The 22,455-nt window shown below is 45.7% G+C and overlaps 1 protein-coding gene across 1 annotated transcript; it reads left to right on the forward strand.

Moving 5' to 3' along the window:
* The first annotated feature begins 4,266 nt into the window (after positions 1-4,266).
* LOC146179597 (coiled-coil and C2 domain-containing protein 2A-like) lies at positions 4,267-20,017 on the forward strand. The gene is made up of 7 exons (XM_084580214.1): positions 4,267-4,358; positions 5,298-5,494; positions 9,912-10,053; positions 15,651-15,822; positions 16,396-16,596; positions 17,581-17,811; positions 19,898-20,017. Exons 1-7 carry the CDS (start codon positions 4,267-4,269, stop codon positions 20,015-20,017), a joined length of 1,155 nt encoding a protein of 384 aa, XP_084436340.1.
* The last annotated feature ends 2,438 nt before the right edge of the window (positions 20,018-22,455 follow it).

Genomic DNA, 22,455 nt, shown 5'->3' on the forward strand with positions numbered 1-22,455 from the left:
GCATCACTTACGCAGCGATCAGATAGTTTTTTGACATGGAAGGCCTCTAAGACAACTAATCCTAAGTGACGGCTCGGTTTTAAAAGATTTTAGATATGTTGACGATTTTTTAATCCTTTTAAAGTCTGGGACCTTTATATCCCTTGACCAGGTTGTTTCACAGATTTTAACTACTTTTAATCAATTGGGACGAGGGTTGGGTTTTACACATGAACTCCCAGATAATCATGAGTAACGTTTTTTGGACCTCAAACTTACGTTCTGTGGCAACCACGTTTGCCATATGTATTCCCCCCGTGCTATCAAGGAGCTACTGAGATACGACTCCCCACACTCCAAGGTTGTAAAAAGAGCCATTGCGTCTCTCTGTTTGGAGTCGGCGCTTCACAAGTCGTGCCCTCATAGCATGCAGGAAAGTCTCGACTATCAGGTTTCCCGCCTCTTGGCGGTAGGCTTCCCTGGTCCGGTCATATCTGCCGTCGCTGAAACCCTCCTGCAGAAACAAAAAGGCGCCCAAAAAGACCTGACTACTCGGCTTCAAAGCCGGTTGTGGTCCCCTATGTGCAGCAGGTGTCTCATAACCTGAAGAAAGTTGCCGGTAGACACCATGTACCTTTGGTGTTCTCAGCCCCCACCAAGCTATCAAAGCTTTGCTGCCGCATTTCTGGCGTTTGTGGAAGGGGTTGCAAAAAAAGGCATGACACCTCCTATGTTAAGTGCGCCACAGGAGTGGTATACAGCTTGCCCCTTTCTTGTGGCTCTTCCTATGTAGGCCAAACTGGCCGTTGCGTTGATGACCGGCTACGGGAGCATGCAAAAAATGTTGACAATAATGATAAAAATTCAAACCTTGTAAGGCACATTTCTTCCTGCATTAGCACGTGTAGGGCAAGATTTGAGATGACAAAGATTCTAGGCAGGAGTGCCAATGTGAAAGCCCGGCTTGTCTTAGAGGCCTTCCATGTCAAAAAACTATCTGATCGCTGCGTAAGTGATGCTTCGTTGCGGATCTGTGATGCTAAGTTTCATGTCTTGATTCGTTTGTGTAAAATTGCGGTGTTTGTGATGTGTGTGCCTGCTCTACCTTTACGCATGCTCTGCCTGTCTGTATATATGCTGTTGTTGCTTCACCCTATTAAACAGTTGGTAGTTGCGCTCGTGAACTGTTGTATGCGTTTCTTCCTGTGTCCTGTCTAAGTTATTGCGCACTTCTCTTACATACTTTGTGATACTTAGCCGAGGTTTATACTGTGAGGTGATGAAACGAGCTGCTAGGTTCTGGATGGCTTCGAGCGAATCTGTTAAGTAGATCTGGTGAGGATTCCATATTGTTGAGGCGTATTCTGGTTTAGTCCGGATGTGCGTTTCATATGCTAGTTATCTGGTGGAAGGGGCTGACATGGAAAGTGAATTCAGTTTAGATCATCCTGTAATATTTCTTGATCTCTGCTATTGTTGATACGGCGATAAGTGACGCAGTCGTCCGCAAAAAGACAGACAAAAGATGAAATACCAGATGGCAAGTTGTTGATGAACATTAGAAAGAGTAATGGAACAAGAACTGATCCTTACGGGACCCCGGAGATTACTCTTGTAGTTAACGATACGTGATTTGGGATGATGGTGAGCTGCAAGTGGTTAGTTAAGAATCAGTGGATCCAGAATAAGATAAGAGGGTCAAGTGACAGACCTGAGAGTTTAGAAAAGAGACGTTAGTGAGGAACGCGATAGAAAGCCTTGGCGAGGTCTAAGTAAATGATATCAGTTTGGAACGAGAAGTCTAGGTTTAAGTGAAGATCATCAGTTGTAAGTTTAAAAAGTTACGCTGCAGTTGTTGAACAGGAAAAGAGGTAATTCGTTGAAGTCGCTTTAAGAGTCCGTAAAAGTAGGACTGCATGCCTATCTTTTGTTACGTTTTTTATGAACTATGATATCAGTCAGCGACTGTCTGGCAACTCTTAATAGTGCGACACCCTCTAAGTATACGACCTGGAGGCAGAGAATTCCTGAATTCAAATTTCCTGTTCACGAATAACGTTTATAAAAGTCTACAGGAAATCAGCGCTGTATGAAAAATCTATGTCAGGCAAACTGAATATTTTTGTTATGGGTATATCTCTTAGCTTCAAAGTCTACCAGGAAACGACCAGCTCTTTGTTCGCCTGGCACTTGAAATCATTCTTAATCGAGATATTTAAAAATCAACCACTTTCAAAGACGGTTATGTTCTCGGCGATCAGCAGCAAAACTAGTGGAAGGTTCAGCCGATGATCACGCCATTGTGTAAGCACATAGCGTCTTAGCAACCCAGTTGGTATTTGACGAGTCAGATATCCAAAATGAAAATAATCGTTCAAGTCCGAGCCCCAGGTTAGCTTAGTAGAGAATTTTGAACAGTCAGTGCACATGCGCTCAATGGTCTCGGGATACCGAATTCTCGGCTACCTCGCGGAAATGTGGCGCCATCTAGCGCCACAATCGCGATTCATGTTTGAATGGCTGCAAAATGTGCGAGCCGGTGCAGCGTACGCACCGGACATCTCGAGTTGATGGCGCCGAACCAGGATCGGCTGCCCCAATTGTCCTGTTGACTCCATTGACTTGCAGCACTTGATTTGGACATGTCCTGGTACGGCTAGCCTCCGCGCCCGCTCCACATCTGCTCACCACATTCAGACAAGTTCTCTGCTAGACTTCATGTCGGAGTCTGTTGCCCTCAACCTCACATAACCCACCCCCTTCCCCTCTAGGCTTCAAGTCATCCTTATGAACAAAGATTTATTAAGGAATGAATGAGTACCGGGTGGCGGTAGTAATCCCTGGAATCGGGGCAGAAACTCTCCATGACTAACGATCTTGAGCATTTGCAATGTCGTTATAGGTAGCAATAAAGCAAATACTGTTCGCATTTAGTGCTGTTTTGCTTGTTATTTGAAGCATTATTTGCAACCCACGAGAATTTTAGAAACTCCGCTGAGCCTCACGAGGGTACCTATGGATGTCCTGTAGCCTTGGCGGACGGAACCGTGACGAACAATGGGAGTTGAAAATGCAGCTGTTAAATGCATTCCTGCATTAAACCACAATTGTAACACAGTTCTAAAACCGGCCGTCTTAGGAGGCTAGTTCAAATAACAGAATTGCAGAAAATCTAGACGTTTCACTCTTATCTGGCTGAAAGATCTCACCTTTTATTCCGTCAGGGATTGAGAAGGAATATGCATAAAGAGCGCTGTAACTGGCGAAGTGTTGTTCTGGAATATGTATTTTCAAGACGGCCATCTCGTCCTCATTCCTCCACGTTTTCGCTACGTTGCAGTGCCGATCAACGTTTTATTTGTTGATGAAGAAAAGCTCTCAAACTTCGATGACAACACGTAGATGCGTGTAATACTATTATAGGCTAGGAAAATAAAATAAAAATACTAATTGCTTTGAATTGGTACTTCGAGCTTCAGGAATGGAGACTGCTCAGGAACGAGAGTGGTTTCATTTGGCTCCAGTTGATGGCATAGAATAACGGCTGTGCATACCAGTGGCGTCAAGGTGAAGCATTAAAGCTTTATATATGCTCACTGGTTCCTGAAGTGTAGCTAGGTGTGGTGAGGTTTTCAGTTCGAATGAATGAACCTTCTTCGAGTCATCGCTAGGTGTCCCTAAAGCGAATATCTGACGTGGTCAAAAGTCAACAATTGTTTGCTGGCCCAAACTTTCAACAATGTATTAAAGGCTGAAGTGCGCAGTTAGTGCAGTGACGTCTCGCTTCAACACTCTTCTTGACGGCCTACACATCAATAAGACAGCTTTTAAAGCGTCACATGACTTGGGCTTCCGACATATTTTGTAGCTTCCTTTTGTCTTTGAAATCAGAACTGGGAAATGTAAAAAGCTGTCACCATGCAGCTCAATAACGTATCACTTTTTCAAGGTTCTGCTAATTTCGTTCAGTCTGTTCTAACAACCTCTTTCGATGGCCTACCATTGCGAATATGGCGCTATATTGAGCAGACAGGAAATTTATTAACATGGATTACCCACAGGCCTTGACGGCTACTCGCTCTCTTAAGTCGCAAAGCCTTAAGGTCACGTAGGAAAATGTTTTTATCTTTTTTTTTCAAAATTACAGACATAATGGACAGATGCCCTGCTTTTATTGCTGTAATAGAAATGGTCAGGCAATAATTATTGACAACGTGGAATAAGATATAAATAGGGGGAGCTTGCTGATTAAGTGTACTGCGCAATCGTGTCTGCGTTTCCACTCAGATGCGAGAGCAGGTATTGAGACAAGTGTACGAGTCCCAGGCGCACAAAGTCCTGGAAGACATGGTGATCGAAGAGAAGATGCCGATCATTGGGTGAGTAGCGCTATGTACCAGCCGTCTTCGTTTTTGTGACCAGGATCTATTACAAAGCTACTTTAGCAGCAGACAGTTGCCAAACGGATTGCCGAACAAAATACTCTGGGTGCATCCTTTCTATTACATATCAGAAGCCGAATTTCGAAACATTTTTATCAAATGTTTTGGTCGATGCTTATTCAAGACAACAATAAAATCAAGCCTTTCGAACATGGAAATCGAGTGATAGCTCCTGAATCATCGCAGGTGAGGTAGTATTGCTGAGTAAAATGATGCTATATGTGTTTCAGAAATGAGGACCCGACCCATTTATAATACGGTTGTGTAACTGTTTCTTCTTGTTCTTCTTCTTCTTAGTATTAGTGTTATTATTTTGAATTTCGAAACATTTTTATCAAATGTTTTGGTCGATGCTTATTTAAGACAACAAAAATATCAAGCCTTTCGAACATGGAAATCGAGTGATAGCTCCTGAATCATCACAGGTGGTGGTAGTATCGCTGAGTAAAATGATGCTATATGTGTTTCAGAAATATGAAGACAGGACCCATTTATAATACGGTTCTGTAACTACTGCTTCTTCTTCTTCTTCTTCTTCTTATTATTATTATTATTATTATTATTATTATTATTATTGTTATCATTATTATTATGAGGGAGGCAGTTGCTTCTTGTATACTTTCTTAATAACCAATTCACCGGTATTATTTTGATAAATTGAAATATTCCCTCCCTGTTTCCTGTACCTCAGTTCTTGCTACAATTCTAGTAGTTTGGACACAAAGTGTAAGTGCCGTCTTCATAAACAAACCGTGTAGTGCTGGCGGCTGGAAAGCTCCTCTCCCTTGATGAGCGCGAAATAAGAGTTGGATGAAGCAGGAAGCTTTTGGGAGAGGTCCAAATGCTCCCACATACTGCGCTCTGTGCTCGTGCCAGTTCCCTTGGTTTCGGCCTGCTGAAGCTAGTCAAGCGGCGCCGCCCTCTGCGGCCCAGCCGTCGCGAGCGGCGCCGGGTGACCGGCCAGAGCGCAGCCGCTGCCGACGCCGAGATCCTGGTCACCGTGCTCAGGGCATCTAACGTGCCAGTGCGCAGGGACCCCGACGCCGGACACCGGACAGCCGTCAGGAACACTGGTAGGCTGCTTTAAAGCGCATTTATTGTCGTTGTTGTTTACAAAATAACATATGACACATTTCCACACAGATAAAGAATTGGGCAGCAGAGGACACTATAGATGTAAGCTCTTAAAGCTCTTCACGCACCCGTTCGGCTGTTGAGCAACTTCATCGCTGTTGTCGGTGTAGCCGAGACAACGAGAGTCACGAGACACGAGAGTCACGAGATTTGTCGGAAAAGAGAGTTGCGAGCTGTGCACCGCTCACTCGTGGCTCTTTTTTTCTCTTCCGAAAAGTTATCTTTAGCTCGTAAAATTTGGTGAAAAGTTATAGGTACCTAAATGCCTCATTAATGAAGAACTTAATCGAGTTTCACAGTGGTTTAAAGGTAATCTACAAGTCCTTAACACTGAGAAAATAAAGTACACCGCATTTCACTCGCGCAGAAAGAACATGAACTACGAACACATATCTCGAACTATCAACAACACAAATCTGCTGAGGGTACCCCAATAAAAGTATCTTGGTGTCCCGTTCGTGTCTGATATGCACTGGAAAGAAGAAATTAATAACATTTGCTCCAAATTAGCCTATGCTTGTCATGTTTTACTAAGGGCCAGGGACTCCTTTGGTCTTCCAATTTTGCGCATCCTGTATTTCGCCTTTGTGCACAGTCAGTTGTCCTATTGTCTGGAAACATGGGGTGGTACATATAAAACATACCTAGATCCTGTTTCTGGCCTTCAAAAACGAGCTATTCAGATAACTTATACAAACAGTACATACCCCAGTAAGGACACTTTTTCAGCAGCTTCGCATCTTACCGCTATCAATGGCATATAAACTGAAGGTAGCTGAAATAGTAAACACTGTAATAAAATCTAATAACCCCCTGCCCCTTAGTTTATTTAGATTACCAATGAAACAAACAAGAGCTGCAACTAACAACCTATTTAATTTACCACCTTGTTATAATATGTACGGCCGGAGACTCCTAGAATATAGTGGAACCCATGTTTGGATTGAAGTCCAAAATGAAGTTAAAGAAAAAAAAATAATTTTCGGCATCCTTAAAACACTATCTAATTTTCATGAACCTGTAGGTATGAATTGATTGTGTATGTTAACATTGAAGGTTTTCTGTACAAGGTCTACAGTAACAGTGTACTTGTTTTTCATTTGGACCCATTACTAGCCGTAAAGGCTATGGGTCCAACCAACCGTTCGTGTATTGTTTTTTTTTAGCAAAAAGAAAGAAAATAAAGGTGAAGAAAAAAATAAATAAAGATTGGCTTGGCCACGTCACCGTTGTTGCCGATTTATACTAGCGACAGAGAGTCACGATCGATCCACGAGCTACGAGGCCCCAGCCACAACCTTGACATGCACGGTATTGCGGCTGTGTAGATATACGACTTGTTGGCAGTAAAGTTATTGTATTGTTCAGTTTTACTTGGTCACTGCTGAATAATACGACGACGTATATATTTTTCCTGGATCATTTTTACATTGCTTTCTATACATGTTTCAACACTCACGATTAACGTCTTGTTTTTCGGTTAGTCTAGGCGTCACTTAAATGCCGCCTCATGTGCCCGAAGTGCCCACATAAAGGGTGTTGCACAATTAGACGCGCGCTGTAGAATGCCTCTCCCAGCTAAACCGCGGAATCCTTGCAGTTCAGATTTCACACAGAAATCAGATTTTGTCGCTAGTATTTTTTAATACTAAATTTGTTTGGGGTGCTTGCCTGATTCGATCAGAAGAAGTAAAATATTCCCATCGCCTGCGGCGGCGGCGACGCCAGACAAACCGCTGCCCCAGCGATGGGACTGGTGGCGCCACCTCATGCTGCTTACAACAACTTTGTAGCAGGAAAAGAGGGGGCGAACGTTTCTGGCAGAAGGTTTGAGTTGTTGTAAGCAGCATGAGGTGGCGCCACCAGTCCCATCGCTGGGGCAGCGGTTCGTCTGGCGTCGCCGCCGCCGCAGGCGATGGGAACATCTGACTTCTTCTGATCGAATCAGGCAAGTACCCCAAACAAATTTAGTATTAAAAAAATACTAGCGACAAAATGCGACTTCTGTGCGAAATCTGAACTGCAAGGATTCCGCGGTTTAGCTGGGAGAAGCATTCTACAGCGCGCGTCTAATTGTGCAACACCTTGTATAAGCCAACTATAGACCAACACCGTGTTTACTAACAAAGGGGGCGCTCGCGGCGTCGCAGCCGACTGGGGGTGAAAAATAGGGTTAGCGCCCATAGGAATACATGAAACCAAAATATTTCCAAGTAGTTTTCTCATTTCACGGAGCACTTGTGGTGTCGTTATTCGGTACAAAGCAACTATGAAAATCCTACAGCAGATCGTCAAAATATGAAATCTCATTACCGAGGCAAAGTATTTTTTAAACACCACGAAACATGTTGGGGTGCGAGTTGGGAGGGCGACCCGTAGAAATATATGTAAACACAACTTACCGGAACATTTTCCTCATTTCGCAGAGCATCAGAAGTGGTGGCCGGTCGTTAAACGTTGACCAGCGCTTTGAAGAAGTGTGTGATAAAGTATGGTGCGTCATTACGGAGGCAGTCTACTTTTAAAACTCCCCGAGTAACCTGTGTTATGAATCTAGACACCGCCAAAAGGCAAGCTGGGTGTAGCGAACCGCGCTGTTTTGCTTACAGTTTGATATGCTGCCGCATAGGGTAAATAAGCTTGATAATACTGTCGCTCCAGTGATACGTGCAAGACAGAATTACATTTAAAAAGCAGTTGTCAAACGCCATTCGACAATATGAACCGAACGAGATTCGCGCATTGCAGCAGAAGACAGCGTAGCTGGCGATACCCACCGCGGCCGCCTCCAGCTCCGGAGCGTCTGTTAGCGACAGCGGGTGGTGCATGGTTGTCTGCAACTGTGCGCGGTCAGTTTATCGTGCTGTGAGCGGTCCCGCAATACGTCAGACTTGCATTACTTGCAAGAGAATTTAGTGTGTCATGCAAAATGACGTCGGGGCGTCGTACAAGACGTTCACAAAAAAAAAAAATGAGAAGGGTTCAACGCTGCTGAACCGAGCAAAATGTTGCAGTAAGTTGTGTTTACATGTATTTCTATGGGTCGCCCTCTCAACTAGCACCCCCATACGTTTCGCGGTGTTTTAAAAATACTTCGCCTCGGTAATGAGATTTCACACTTCAGCGATCTGTTCCACGGCGTTCATGGTTGCTCCATACCGAATAACGACATTACAGATGACCCGTGAAATTAAAAAAACTGCTTTGGAATATTTCGCTTCCATGTATTCCTATGGGCGCTAAGCCTATTTTTCACCCCCAGTTGGACCACGCTGGCGATAGAAGCGCCACCGCACGTGCTTACGTCACAGATCTGTGTTGGTCTATTGGGAATGCCTGCACCAGTAGACCTGTTTACGATGGCAGTTACTGTAGCTTGTTGTACTTTCAATGCCATATTTTTTTTTATTACGCACTTTGCGGGCAATATAAAGAGCAGGAAACTCTGTAAATAGCCGAGTGGAAGTTCGAAAGTGTTAGTGGTCTTAGCGATGCAATGTGTATTTCTTTGTGCAATCGCACAACAGCTACTTTTGGGATATGTTGATGAAATTTAAGCTAATACCATGTAACGCGTGGTTTGTTGTTTTGTGCTATTTTACATGTGAAACGTTTTTGTAATTTTTGAACAGTGTCGCCTTGTATACATGGTTGTGTAAAGAAAAAGAATGCTATTTAAGTCTATATTTTAGCATCAGCCCGAACTCCACAGTGACAAAGGCCTCGACAGGCACCGATTGCCTTTAGTTTCTGTTCCTGCATCAGGCATTGCAATTTTTTGCTGTCGAAAGTGAAATGTATAAAAAGTAACATAAAAATAAATCAGTGTGCTGTAGACCAGGAAATGATTCGCCGGTGTCTTTTAAGAAGAAAAATATTTTTTCCCATTTTATGGATGCTTTCATTATCGTCACCTTTTAGCAAGGTTTTACCGGTACTGTTAAATTATGAACTACAGCAATCAAATTGTGGTGTCGTTTAAATGATGAACCAATATAAGGGCCATGAACCTAACCAGCCTCGTCCTACATTAAGTAATGGTTATAGCTGGTTACTGCTGCTGCTGTAGCGTCTGTGTGCTGTGCGATGTCAGTGCACGTTAAAGAACCCCAGGTGGTCGAAATTTCCGGAGTCCTCCACTACGGCGTCTCTCATAACCTTAGTCGCTTTGGGACGCTAAAGCCTACAAACCAAGGAACCAAACCAAACCAAGTCTCCATGCAGAACACTAACAAAGGTTATCACAGTACTTCCCAAAAAAATCGATTTCCTGGTATAACCAAAACGGGAGACTTTTTTTCCATCAGCAGTCACTTCTGCACGTTATCGACTTGGCGATGTGTGCTCTTCGTGCAGCCTATTCGGGTGCTCTGGACAGCGTTGTCGAGTTCCAGGTGCGTCCCTTCGTCGAGGTGATGTTCCAGCAGCGCACGGCGAGGACCTTCGTCGCCGACGGCCCGCACCCCACATGGAACCAGGAGCTACGTTTGCCCATCACGTGAGTACTCCTTCAGCGCCGCCGCAGCGACGCCGCCTGGTTGCGATGGCGGCGTAAATTAAGATAGATACATCTGTCCGCCCTGTGCATGTGATGAGAAGGAACTATCGCTAGGGTATCTGCCATGTGCATACGGTGACCGTTTCTGGGCCCTCGTTACAGTCGCTGTACTACAGTTATATTCCTCTAGTACTTCGGTAGATATAAAAACCAAATAGTTTTGTTTCAAATAATCGAGCTAACTGCTAACAGGTGACTAGGACTGCTCAAGCTGCTACATCTTTAGACCGCCCTGCTATTGACTCCCATCTCCTGCACCTGTGGGACGCCCGCAGAGGCCTGGTGAAACGTTGGCGCCACCAGCGCCACAACAGAACGCTCAAACGCCGCATCGCAACCCTAACGCAAGCTGCAGAGGACTATGCATGGAACCTTGCTCAATCAAATTTGCTGACAAGATGTGATTCCCTGAGTGGTAACCTTAGCTCGAAACAAACTTGGAGCTTACTCAGATGCCTCTTTGACCCAAACAACTCCAAAAGCGACCAACGCAAGAACCTTGCTAGGACTCTACATGGTTACCGCGGCTCCAATAGAGATCTCGTACAAACCATCAAACAAAAGTACTTCTGCACCACAGTCTGCACGGACCCCCTCCCTCCCTATAATGGGCAGCCAAACGAGAAACTAGATGCGGAATTCACCGTCAAAGAAATACAGGCCGCCATCCATGCGCAGAGGCACAGCTCCTGGGAAAGACAAGATCACGGTGGGACTCCTCGCCAATCTCCACGACGCAGCCCTCACGCAGCTCGCGAATTACATTAACAACTGTTGGCGCATGGGCCGGCTGCCAAACGAGTGGAAGACTGCGGAGGTGCACTTCATCCCCAAACCGGGCAAACCCATAAATATTAACAATCTACGGCCCATCTCTCTCACCTCTTGCGTAGGGAAAGTTATGGAGAAGGCGGTACACATCAGGCTCACCCGATATCTTGAAGAAAACGACTTGTACCCACACACCATGTTCGGATTCCGGCCTGGCCTATCCACCCAAGATATACTCCTCCAGCTTAAAGAAGAAGTCTTAAACCCCCCTAACAAGCCTTTCTTCAGGACAATTCTCGCTCTTGACCTCAATGGGGGCGTTTGATAACGTAAAGCACCACTCTATTTTGGAAAATATGAGCCACATCAATTGTGGTGCAAGGACCTCTGCATATGTAAAAGACTTCCTTCACGGTCGTACCGTCTACGCCGACCTCGGTCTGGCAGAACCCAGCCAAATACAGCTAGGCACACGCGGCACGCCACAGGGTGCTGTTCTATCACCCTTACTTTTCAATATTGCTTTAATCAAACTCCCAGCCCAGCTAAATCAGGTATCGCATCTACGGTACGCCTTCTACGCGGATGACATCACTATTTGGACCACGGCCTATTCTACCGCGGAAATCGAAGACCGCCTTCAAGAGGCCGTAACCATCGTGCAAGCCTACGCCGCTAACTGCGGCCTTACTTGCTCCCCGAAAAGTCGGAGTTGCTGGTACTACACAGCTCCCGCCAACGCAGACCCACTGTTGGAGTCAACCTCAATGGAAACCCAATACCACAGAAGGACACCATCAGGGTTCTAGGGCTTTACATCAACGACAAGGGCAGAAATGTGTACGCCCTCACTCGGCTCAAAAACACCAGTCTGCAGGTTGCGCGTATGATAGCCAGGGTCACTACCAACGACAGGGGTATGCTCGAACAAGAAACCCTGCGCCTGGTTCAAGCATTCATCATTAATAGAATTGTGTATTTGACACCGTATCTGCACCTCAAAACGGGAGACTATAAGCAAATAGACTTCATTATACGAAACGCAGTTAAAAAGGCGCTGGGCCTGCCCCAAAGCACTTCAACAGAACGTCTTTTGCAATTAGGGGTGCACAATACAGCCGAAGAACTCCTTGCCGCCCAACGCGCTACCCAGATAAATCGACTAGCAGCAACCCGCACGGGCCAGACCGTTCTATGGACCTTAACCTGACTAGCCCGCAAGGTCTCGTACAAAAACAGGCTATACCGCCCGGGTGGTCAGACTCGTTCATAGCCAATCCCCTACCCCGCAATATGCATCCTCTGTTCCACCAAGGGCGCCGGAAGGCGCGGGCCAAATACATCCAGGAAAAGTACGGGACGGACACTGAATCCTACTACGTAGACGCAGCAAAGTCAGAAGCGGGGTACACGGTAGCGGTTGTGATTCACCAACAACAACTGGTTGATGCCCTCACCATCTGCGATGACAATATAGAAATGACGGAGCAGGTGGCCATTGCTTCAGCCGCCACGCATACCACCTGCGCCTATATAATAACAGACTCTATGGCTGCCTACCGCAACTACATCAAAGGGCGAATATGTCCCCAGGCTGCCAGAATATTGAAAAATTATGGACACCCCGAACAAGACAAATGCCTCGTCTGGACACCGGGACATCAAGGCGTGGAAGGGAACGAGTGCGCCCATGCCGCTGCCCGAGCTCTCCTTCCCCGGGACTCGACCCCTCCATCCTCCACACCGCCCTATCCCGGCCCTCTGGCGACGTATGCGGAGAGGTTACAGCACTGCAGACTCTCTCGCAGAAAATATCCACCCCCAGCCAAGGGGCTCTCCAAAGCGCAGGAAGTTAGATGGCGACGGCTACAAACAGGTACATATAACACACCAGCCCGTTTAAACACAATACACCCCGGGTTCTGCGACCCCAAATGCAAATATTGCGGGGAAAAGGCAGGCCTGCACCACATGGTGTGGACCTGCCCACACAATCCTCCAAATGATCCGAATGCAGTGCCAACAATTGAGGGGTGGGAGGCTGCCCTATCCAGCTCTGGACTTGAGGACCAACGGGCCCTCGTGACACGTGCGCGGGTAGCAGCGGCAGCCGCTGGAGTCCCGGACTAGGGACCCCACCTACACATCCCCCTCCCTTAAATATACTTAATAAAGTTTTTCACTCACACTCACCATTTCCAAGAACTGTATACCGATTCGGGGGCTCTTACTAATTGTTTGCTGCGCCAAAATCCCTTTCCTGCCCCAGCCATGCAAATAACTCAATTTTGCTTGCATTACTATGACCGATATTGTAATTTTCATTTAAGCATATATTGTGCCGTGAATGGATGTAATTAACTATTAATTTCAAGAGTCTAAAGAACGCTCGGGAACATACTGGAACCACTACAGCTGGAAGTTTTTTTTTCCTGTTGGTAGTAACAACCAGACTGAGAAATAGTGTTTGATTAAAGCGAGCAGGTGCTACTGTCACCTGGTGGCCGTCTAAAATCTAAGTACTGAACAGTCGCTCAAGAGGAAAGTATACAACAGTTGCATCTTACCTGTACTCACCTATGGGGCTGAAACGTGGAGGCTAACCAAGAAAGTTCTACTTAAGTTGAGGACAACTCAGAGGGCTATGGAACGAAAAATGGTAGGGGTAACATTAAGAGATAGGAAGCGTGCAGAATGGGTCAAAGAAATAACTCATGTTACCGACATTCTAGTGGAAATTAAGAAGAAATGGGCATGGGCAGGACATGTAGTGCGAAGAGAAGATAACCGATGGTTGCTTAGGGTAACAAACTGGATTCCAAGGGAAGGAAAGCGTAGCAGGAGGCGGCAGAAAGTTAGGTGGGCGGATGAGGTTAGGAAGTTCGCAGGGGTCAAGTGAATGCAGCTAGCACAGAACCGGGTTAAGTGGAGAAATATGGGAGAGGTCTTCGCTCTGCAGTGGGTATAGTCAGGCTGATGATGATGATGATGATGATTGAACAGTCAAATTTAGGAAGAGCACCCAGCCGAGCCCAGACTGCTTCTACAAGTTAAACCTGTGCAAATGTATTATTGCGGCGCTGGCCAAAAAGGAATTTCATTCTAGTACGGAGACGGACCCGTGATCACCACCAAAATGGTCCTGCTGCCAAGTCAACTAAATTAGCACAGGGCAGAGACTGCGGAGGCAGGCCGCACCGGCAGATTTTATTGAACATTGTCTCACCCTCCCATCGGCGGGCCAATGTGCGTCTCTCCACTCTGCTAGCCCAGATGCCATACAACCTTTTGGAGGTCTCGAATTCGATCTTTGAACGGGCCGGACGAATTTTTTTGAACTTCGTAATTGCTTGCGAGGCGATTACGAAGTTCAAAAAAAAAATTCGTCCGGCCCGCTCAAAGATCGAATTCGAGACCTCCACAAGGTTGTATGGCATCTGGGCTAGTAGAGTGGGGAGACGCACATTGGCCCGCCAATAGGATGGTGAGACAATGTTCAATAAAATTTGCCGGTGCGGCCTGCCTCCGCAGTGAACTTCGTGTGAGGCGTTTCGATGGAGGCGAAACGAAGAGGCGTCCGTGTGCTGTGCGATGTCAGCCATGTCAGCGCACGTTAAAGATCCCCAGGTGGTCGAAATTACTCCGTAGCCCTCCACTACGGCTCCTCTTTCTTTCTTTCCACTTTACCTCCCACCTTCATCCCTTCCCTTACGGCGCGATTCAGGTGTCCACAGAAATAAGTGTGACAGATACTGCGCCTTTCCCTTCTGTGAACCAATTATTATTATTATTATTAATTGTTTGTGAAAAAAAAAATTCGTAGACATTTGGCCACTCTTCAAAGCGAGTAATTTGCAGGAGTAGTTGCACTGTACCTCTGCACAATTCCACATAGCACCTTACAGCAAGACGTATATACGAGTCTCTGGCAGATTGTACGGAACCCTACAAGTAAATTATTGCTGATTACACAATGTAAATTGTATTTTCTTCAAATTTATCAAAGTGTTAATTAAATGTTATGAGATGAAACTTTCTCTGTAAGGCAACTATTACTTGCTGGTTAAATGAGTTGTAAGCAGTGGTATCACGTCGAGAGTCTAAACTTGGTTTAAAACAGTGGTGCACCGTCCATCTTTCCTCGCATTACAGCGGCAGCCGCCGACTCATGGAGAAGCTGTGCGCACGCATCATTTAATTACGATCCGCCTCTTATGAATCTCGACATTGCGTCAGTATGGATCAACCAATACCGTAATGGAAATCGATTACTTCTATGCGATTCTTCACTTACTCCTCATGAGCAGGAAATTATTTCTGAAATCGGTTACAGGTTCAGGTGAAGTAACTGTAATTGTAATCGTCTATTTGATTTTTCTTTTATTGCGTACAATAGGCCATCGTCAGTCCTTAAACGTTAGCTCAACATACATTCACATTCTTAATTCTATTTTATTTGATTTTGTTTATTGTGTACAATAGGCCATCAGTCCCCAAACATTAGCTCAACATACGTTCACATTCTTAATTCTGATCAATTATCCCGAAAAGTGGACTGCCAGAACGTTTCACACGCACATTTTCTAAGCGTGCGCTGTTTTTAGTAGTAACTAAACAACGGCGCTCATCCGATGAGTGTCTGCAATGTTCGCCTTGCTAAACTACTTGCAGTACTTTGCAGTCATTTACCCAGCGGAGCGTTTTTTCAGAATTGCTCCTACTCGCAATTATGTCCTGAATTGACCGCGATCCTTCCACCGCACCAGCCCCGAGTCAGGCGTGGTGAGGGACGTTATCTACCTGAACCTGTTCGACGAAGTGGTGCTGGACCTCCTGGAAGACGACCGCGAGCGCCAGAGCACCGTGCACCAGAGGCTCGAGAGACGCTGGCTGGGTAGCCTGAAGATACCCTTCTCCACGCTCTACATCAACTCCAAGGCGAGTGCCTGAACAAAATCGGCTACCCCGCATTAAGTTCTTGGTGTCAGATGTATCTCTCATATGATCCCATATGGTAAAAAACATTCCGCACAACCTTTTAAATATTAAAATTAAAATTATTTCACAGAAATACAGGATTAAAGACGCATGTGCCACACAGGATTATGATAACAAAGGGTGAGGATAACACAGTGAGTGCGATATTAGTACAACCGTCGTCGTAATACTCACGACAGAGCTTCACGTTTGGCTATCCTGTTGGAGGTCACTGAATTATTGACGTTAAGATGAGGGAAGATCAGAAGAAAGGCGGTGAGATAAAGCGTCGCCACTCCACCACAATACTAGTATACCCACGGTAGACCTGAGCCTTTCTCTATGTGGTTGCTTGCCTTCAGAAACTGGTTCAAACATGGTTGTCGAAACTAACTGCGGCTGACGAATGATTGCGTGCTTAAATAGCTGACCAGTCGAGATGAAATTTCCCGTTACTTTAGAGAGGACGTGCGAAGAAACCGTTCTCACGATGACTGTGAGCTCGAAAGGTCTGCTCTCTGCCTTTGTACGTAGCTTATTCTCAAAGCTGACAGCAGCGTCTCGCTGCAGATCGAGGGGACCTTCCGTGTAGACGTGCCTGTGGTGCTCCTTGGCTACGCGCACGAAGTGAAACCGTGGTCTCCGGTTCAGGACGCGCCCGCCTCGAGCACGTATGTGTCCTTCTACCTGACCGTAGAGCCGGGACTGCAGACGCCCGAGGTGCTCAGAGCGCGGGTGAGTGCCTGTTGCTGCTCTCTCTCATATTGTGTTGAACGGCGACCTTCGCACCATCTCCAGAACCTTAGAAAATAAGATAGTAAAAAGTAATAAGTGTTGCGGCCACCACCTTTATTTTACACTTACTACCCTTTTATCACCTCGTACGAAGAGCTAGTATGGGCTACTACCTAACACTAGTGGTCTAATTGTTCGGATCTACAACACTCTCGGCAACATTCCTGCCCTATATATACATCTTTTTTTTTGCACAAATTGTAATATGCAGGAATCACTTGCTGCACGTCCGGCTTACCTATGCACAGAACGAGGAGACATCAACTTCAGAGTTTTTTTTTTTTTTTTGAAGACTCCCTGTATTTATTTGAACAGTGTTTATTGTAAATAAGAATGCGATGAATTATATACGTTTGGAAAGTGTTGGCATACTTTACCATTTCCACAGAAAAGCCTCTGAGGCTAATTCTGGCATGTTATGACTTATGTCTTTTAATTTGCGCATTCGGTTTAAACTTTCATGCATATAGTGGTAAATATGTTGCAATCCATAATTTATTTTTAATTTGGGTTTCTACGCAGTCCCTTTAAGAAATGTGTAGAGGGTATTTGCTCTGAAGTTTTATTATTACGAAGCTTCTCTCACAATAATAATAATAATTTGTTATATGCATTATTATTCCCTTATTACTTGTTAAGTAATAGGTGGAAACAGCTCGAAAATGAAGTAATATAGTTGTTATGCAGGAGGTAATCTATTGAAATGAAATGGCAGCTGCAAAACAGGGGCAACACGACAGTAGAAAACGAATTCATGGTACATTGCGTCTTGCAGCGGTCCTTTTTTGCGTGATGTTACACTGGTTGCTTGCCAAGATCAAAAAAGAATACACGAAAACAGAGGAAACACTGGTGGTGCCTCTCGCGGCTGGACAAGACTACCTCTTCTTAGACTACGCGCTCTGCTTTTCTTCCTGTGCGTAGTGCGACAGTGACGAGTCCCCGCAACTGCTCCAGCAGGCCGAGGAGTGGCAGAGCTCGCTCGAGTCTCGCTATCCGCGTCGATTCGTCAAGGCGCTCGCCATGGATGCCTCGGGAAAGTGGGTGTTCGTGCCCCGCTTCCTGAGACCACTAGCGCCCCCTCAGCAGCTCGTGGACGCCGCCAGGCGAGCTAGCTTCGTCGAGGACGGCTTGGCTCCCACCAGGGACATCATGGTACGCTACTGCTCGGAGGTTGGCAAAAAAACAAGTAGTTGTTTCGGATACTCTTTTTCGCTTTTGCTGCTCCGCTTCAGACGTCGTTAAGAACCTACATAACGCCCATATTGAACCATGCTATTCAGAAGGTGTGTGGAGAAGTAAACTGTTATAACGAAGCTGCATGCTGCAGGCATTTGGATATAACGAATACGCTTGAGGGAATCGAGCATTTTAAAGAAACACACGCAGGCCCCTTTATAACACAAACTATTCGTAACTATTACAAATATTACGAAGAAAAATGTATGGCCGGCGTGCCGGACCTCTTTGAGCCTCAGGATCCTAAAAAATAAACCTTCCACGTGGTTATCCCTCTCAAGCGAGCTTTCACCGCTCACGAAGAGCGCTGAATAAATAGGTTGCTTAATTAATGCTGAATGAAGATGTGTGTCTAGTCCGATTCATAGTGTTCTGGCTATAGGCGGCTTCTTTAGTATCGACACGTCGGGTGGCTCTTGCTGTACGCGCGCTATCCTTTGGCTTGTTCAGCAACTGTATGGGCCCTTATTGGCATGCGACAAAACAGTTTGCAATATGGTGCATCCGTAGTTCGCAATAAGGTCACTGGGATTTCAGTTCGCGGCAAATGCTTGCCTTCACTGAAAGAATTTCCACATTTTATCGCGAAAGCAATACTACGCCAGGTTTCGGCCCGTTGCGTAGTCCGTGGCCGCGATCACGAATGACCTTGAACAGCCGTGAAGAATATGAAGAATAAGAAAAAGAAAGAGAAAAAGAAAAAGATCAACAAGAAGAAGAAGAAGAAGAAGAAGAAGAAGAAGAAGAAAAAAGAGAGAAGAAGAAGAAAAAGGAAAAGAAAAAGAGGGAGAGGAGGAAGAAGAAGACGAAGAAGAAGAACGCTTAGTCACCCGCAGCTAATGCTTTCGCTCCATATTCGATTCAGTAGCGTTGAACTCTTCTCATTTTTTTTTTTTTCACAAGGTGTGGCGCCCTATGGTTAGTGGTGACAAGCTTTCTGTCACAAGTTGAAAACAAACGTAAGTGGGAGCCGTAGTCGTAATCAAGTTGCATTGGCGCCGCCGTTCAATGAATGCGTACCTATAGCGCTTCCAATGAGCCGCCGTGGCATTGGACAGCCCGCCCTTGCGAAGTAGCAACAACACATTTGACATTTGACACCATCTGTCGCATACGAATGCCACCAACATGAAATTTGCAGCAGGAGCGGGGAGAAGCGTGTATGCGCAGAGCGACCACGTAGGAAAGGTGGAGAAATGGCGGAATCAACCTTCTTCACTCAGGACCTCCACGTGGTTACTTGACTCGCACCCGTGTATTTTCGCGCAGGCTCCTCCTCACGACGTCGGCATTTCTCGACATATGGCATCTGCGTTGCGGAAGTGATTTTCAGCCAAAAGCTATCACGGGCCTCGAGCCGAGCGAGGAAAATTTGAAACTTAGAACAAAAACCACGCAATAGACAAAATGGACGCCCTGTCCACTTCTTCCCTGTGTTTTAACGCATGCATTACCTACTAGCCCCTCATCGTATACTTCTCCAGTTTGGAACTGGCGACTGCAAAGAGCAGCGTGTATTTATCGTTACAAAATTAAAAAAAAAAAATAAAGAATCGAATCGCTAATTCTTGGACATTTAACGACAACAGAAGCGGCTAAGTTAACAATAGTTGAAGTCTGACATTTAGGCCTTGCCAGTCGTGTGACGTCGAGAATCACATTTGCTTTAGAGCCTCAGTATCGAGTACGGCTTGCAAGTGGCTGCAAGCGAAACGAAGCCAGACGAATCCAGTTTAAGCTCTGGTGGTTTCTTTCCGTCATCGTCGCTGTGTTAACGGCAGAAAAATGTCATCCAGTTATTTTTACTGGATGCTTCAGGAAATAATTATAATTTATCATTTCGTGTTCCACATACTGGTAGAAAACGCTGCGGATTCCTAACTGCTCTATTTTGGAAGAACCAGCCATTATAAACTTATACTATTCGACATTCTATTCGAGCATGTCCCCCGCTTCTATCTGCATCAAATATATATCCGCACGCGTGTTTTACCCTCTGCAGGCCCTGGCTGCTCGATTTGTCTCCCTGATACCTACGATGTCGGACAGCGTGCTATTTCCTGGCTTGTGCGACATCTGGAGTACATGTGATGTGAGTATTGCCGCCACAGAGGCATCTTGATGCCAAGGTCGAACTTAATGCTTAGCTGCAAAGTAATTTGCAGGATTTAGCCTTGATTACTGCGTGTTTGCTTGTCGACCTCATGGGATCTTTGAACACGCGGAATTTTTAGCACAGAACGACTGAACCGGAAAAAGCAAAAACCGACACCGGCAAAGATTTCGGTGTGGAGCAAGCGTGCAAATTGTGCAAATCTCGCGGCCGAACGGCGCGCCGAGATTGACGACACATTTGCCTGTTCCCCACTTTCGGCGTCCTTCTATCCGTAGCGCCCGGCATCGACGAGGGCGTGACCGCTGCGTGTTTTTAACCAGCGATTTTTGCTTGTTTTACTGACGGAATTGAGTAAAAATTAACACGCAGGATTATCAAAGGCCCTTTTATCTAATCACTCTAATCACTGCATTTCATTCAATTCGAAAACAGCTTCAGCTTCCCTTTAAAGACTGAGTTATCACTGCAGAGGCAAAGGCTGATAAAACTTTATTCACAATAAGTGGGAGGAATAGGGGAAGTCAGCTAGCGTGCCGCAGAAACTAATAATAATAATAATAATAATAATAATAATAATAATAATAATAATAATAATAATAATAATAATAATAATAATAATAATAATAATAATAATAATAATAATAATAATAATAATAATAATAATAATAATAATAATAATAATAACTACAGAGCCAGTAGCAGGCCCGTGGATTTTCTTTTCCTTCTTCCTACAGCCACAACAACAACAGATAGAGCGCCTTTTCCTTCCTCTGGACCAAACATTATTGTGTTATTATTATTACCGTCATGAGCCGCGCGTGGAGCAGTGATTTGCTCGCCCGGCTGTGACTCGGAGGGATATTGGTTCGATTCCGGCTGGAGACGGATGTTTTTCTTTAAGATTATGTTCGTACGGACGTTTCTCCCCGAGAATTTCCTGCGGATATTTCTGTCTGCACGAACCATGAGCCAAAAAAAGATTTTCGACAGTCGATTTCCCAGTCTCTACACCTGAAGTAATAGAGCTCGCTGTCTAAAGCATGATAATGCTGCGGCGCACGAAAATGTTATCTACCCTGGACGGCGGCTTGGGGAGCTATAGGCCCTCTAACGGGTGCGTGTCAGAGTAACTGGAAAGCTGTTCCAATAAATTCAACTTGCCAGTGGCACATCCGTCACCTGGCGAGAAGCAGTGTCCACCTCTGTTAGCGAGGAGACGCACTCCTTGGCTTCCTACCATGCCACTCTTGGCGTGCAGCAATTCCTTCGTGTGCTGACGGGGGACGAAGAGGAGCATGCGCTGCTGCTGTGCAACTACTTTCTGCACTTGGGCCGGGAGGCCTACCTGCTGCTGGGCACGGGCATTCCCGAGGGCCAGACGGCGTACGTGCTCACCCGCGAACACCGTGCGGGCAACCGCGACGAGGTGCGCATCTGGAACGCCGTCACAGGACGCTCTTACAGCGCCACTGACAGCTACGGACCGCTGCAGACCGTCGGATGTCTCGTGGGCACTGACAATGTGAGCATTAGGCTTAGACGTCACATCCACTACTTTGGCAGCGCACTGGCTTCACCACTGGCGCGTTTTACTCTCCGGATGCTCTAAACAGACAGAATAACATTCATGTTTGATTGCAACAGGCATCTTAATTCCGTAGGCTGCACCTCTTACAGCGCTTAAAGTCGAATAGGCGATATCCCCCCCCCCCTCCCCCCATGCCGTGCCACTGCCGAGTACATAATTCTTCTATGTAAGGACTTCACATCGAATGTAACTTAAGATGTACGTTGTCCGCTTTCAGCTGTTTTTATAGTGCCCTGAGCTTAGACATCTCAACGAAAGACATAGCCTGCAGACACTCTTAAGTATCATTCTAATGAGTCAGCCTAAATAATAGGTTCCCAGAGTGTAGGCTTACCGTTGAGGTTGGCCAGAAGGTAACAGCTACTGCCTCTCGGTTAGTAAGCCTTAGTTTTCGTCATTCCAGATTTGGGCTAACGTACAGAAGCACGAGCATCCATCGAGGCTGTCCTACAACGTGAGCAAACCGAGCCACTGGAAACCGTTCTTCGCAAAGGGCAAAGTTCCCTCGACCCTCGACTCTGTCCAGGTGAGTTAGAGCGAACGTATGTACACACTGCACCTAAGGAAGGTGCTTTTACCCAGTAATGGTGCTTATATATGCCTAAAATTAAGGTATTTCAGGAATGGTAAATTTGCGCTAAAAGAACACACACGAAACCAGGTACAAGGATGTGCGTAAACTGACAACTGAAGTAGCTTTTTTTTTTGAAGGTCGCCAGCACATATTTCAGTGAAACAGTATATAGCGGCGATTCGCAGACAGCAAATGCTTCAACTTAACACTTCGCAATCAACAAATCATTATTTTAGATAGTTTTAGTTATTCATAAACGCTCACTCACATTTGTATAGCACA

This window comes from Amblyomma maculatum, chromosome 9 (assembly GCF_055883805.1).
Source record: "Amblyomma maculatum isolate TAMU_Amacu chromosome 9, ASM5588380v1, whole genome shotgun sequence".
Classification (NCBI taxonomy): Eukaryota; Metazoa; Arthropoda; class Arachnida; order Ixodida; family Ixodidae; genus Amblyomma; species Amblyomma maculatum.

Coding starts and splice junctions, on each gene's coding strand:
- LOC146179597 (XM_084580214.1), top strand. CDS start 4,267: ATGCGAGAGCAGGTATTGAGACAAGTGTACGAGTCCCAGGCGCACAAA. Junction 5,495..9,911: donor GACAGCCGTCAGGAACACTG/GTAGGCTGCTTT, acceptor CTCTTCGTGCAG/CCTATTCGGGTGCTCTGGAC. Junction 10,054..15,650: donor GAGCTACGTTTGCCCATCAC/GTGAGTACTCCT, acceptor CCACCGCACCAG/CCCCGAGTCAGGCGTGGTGA.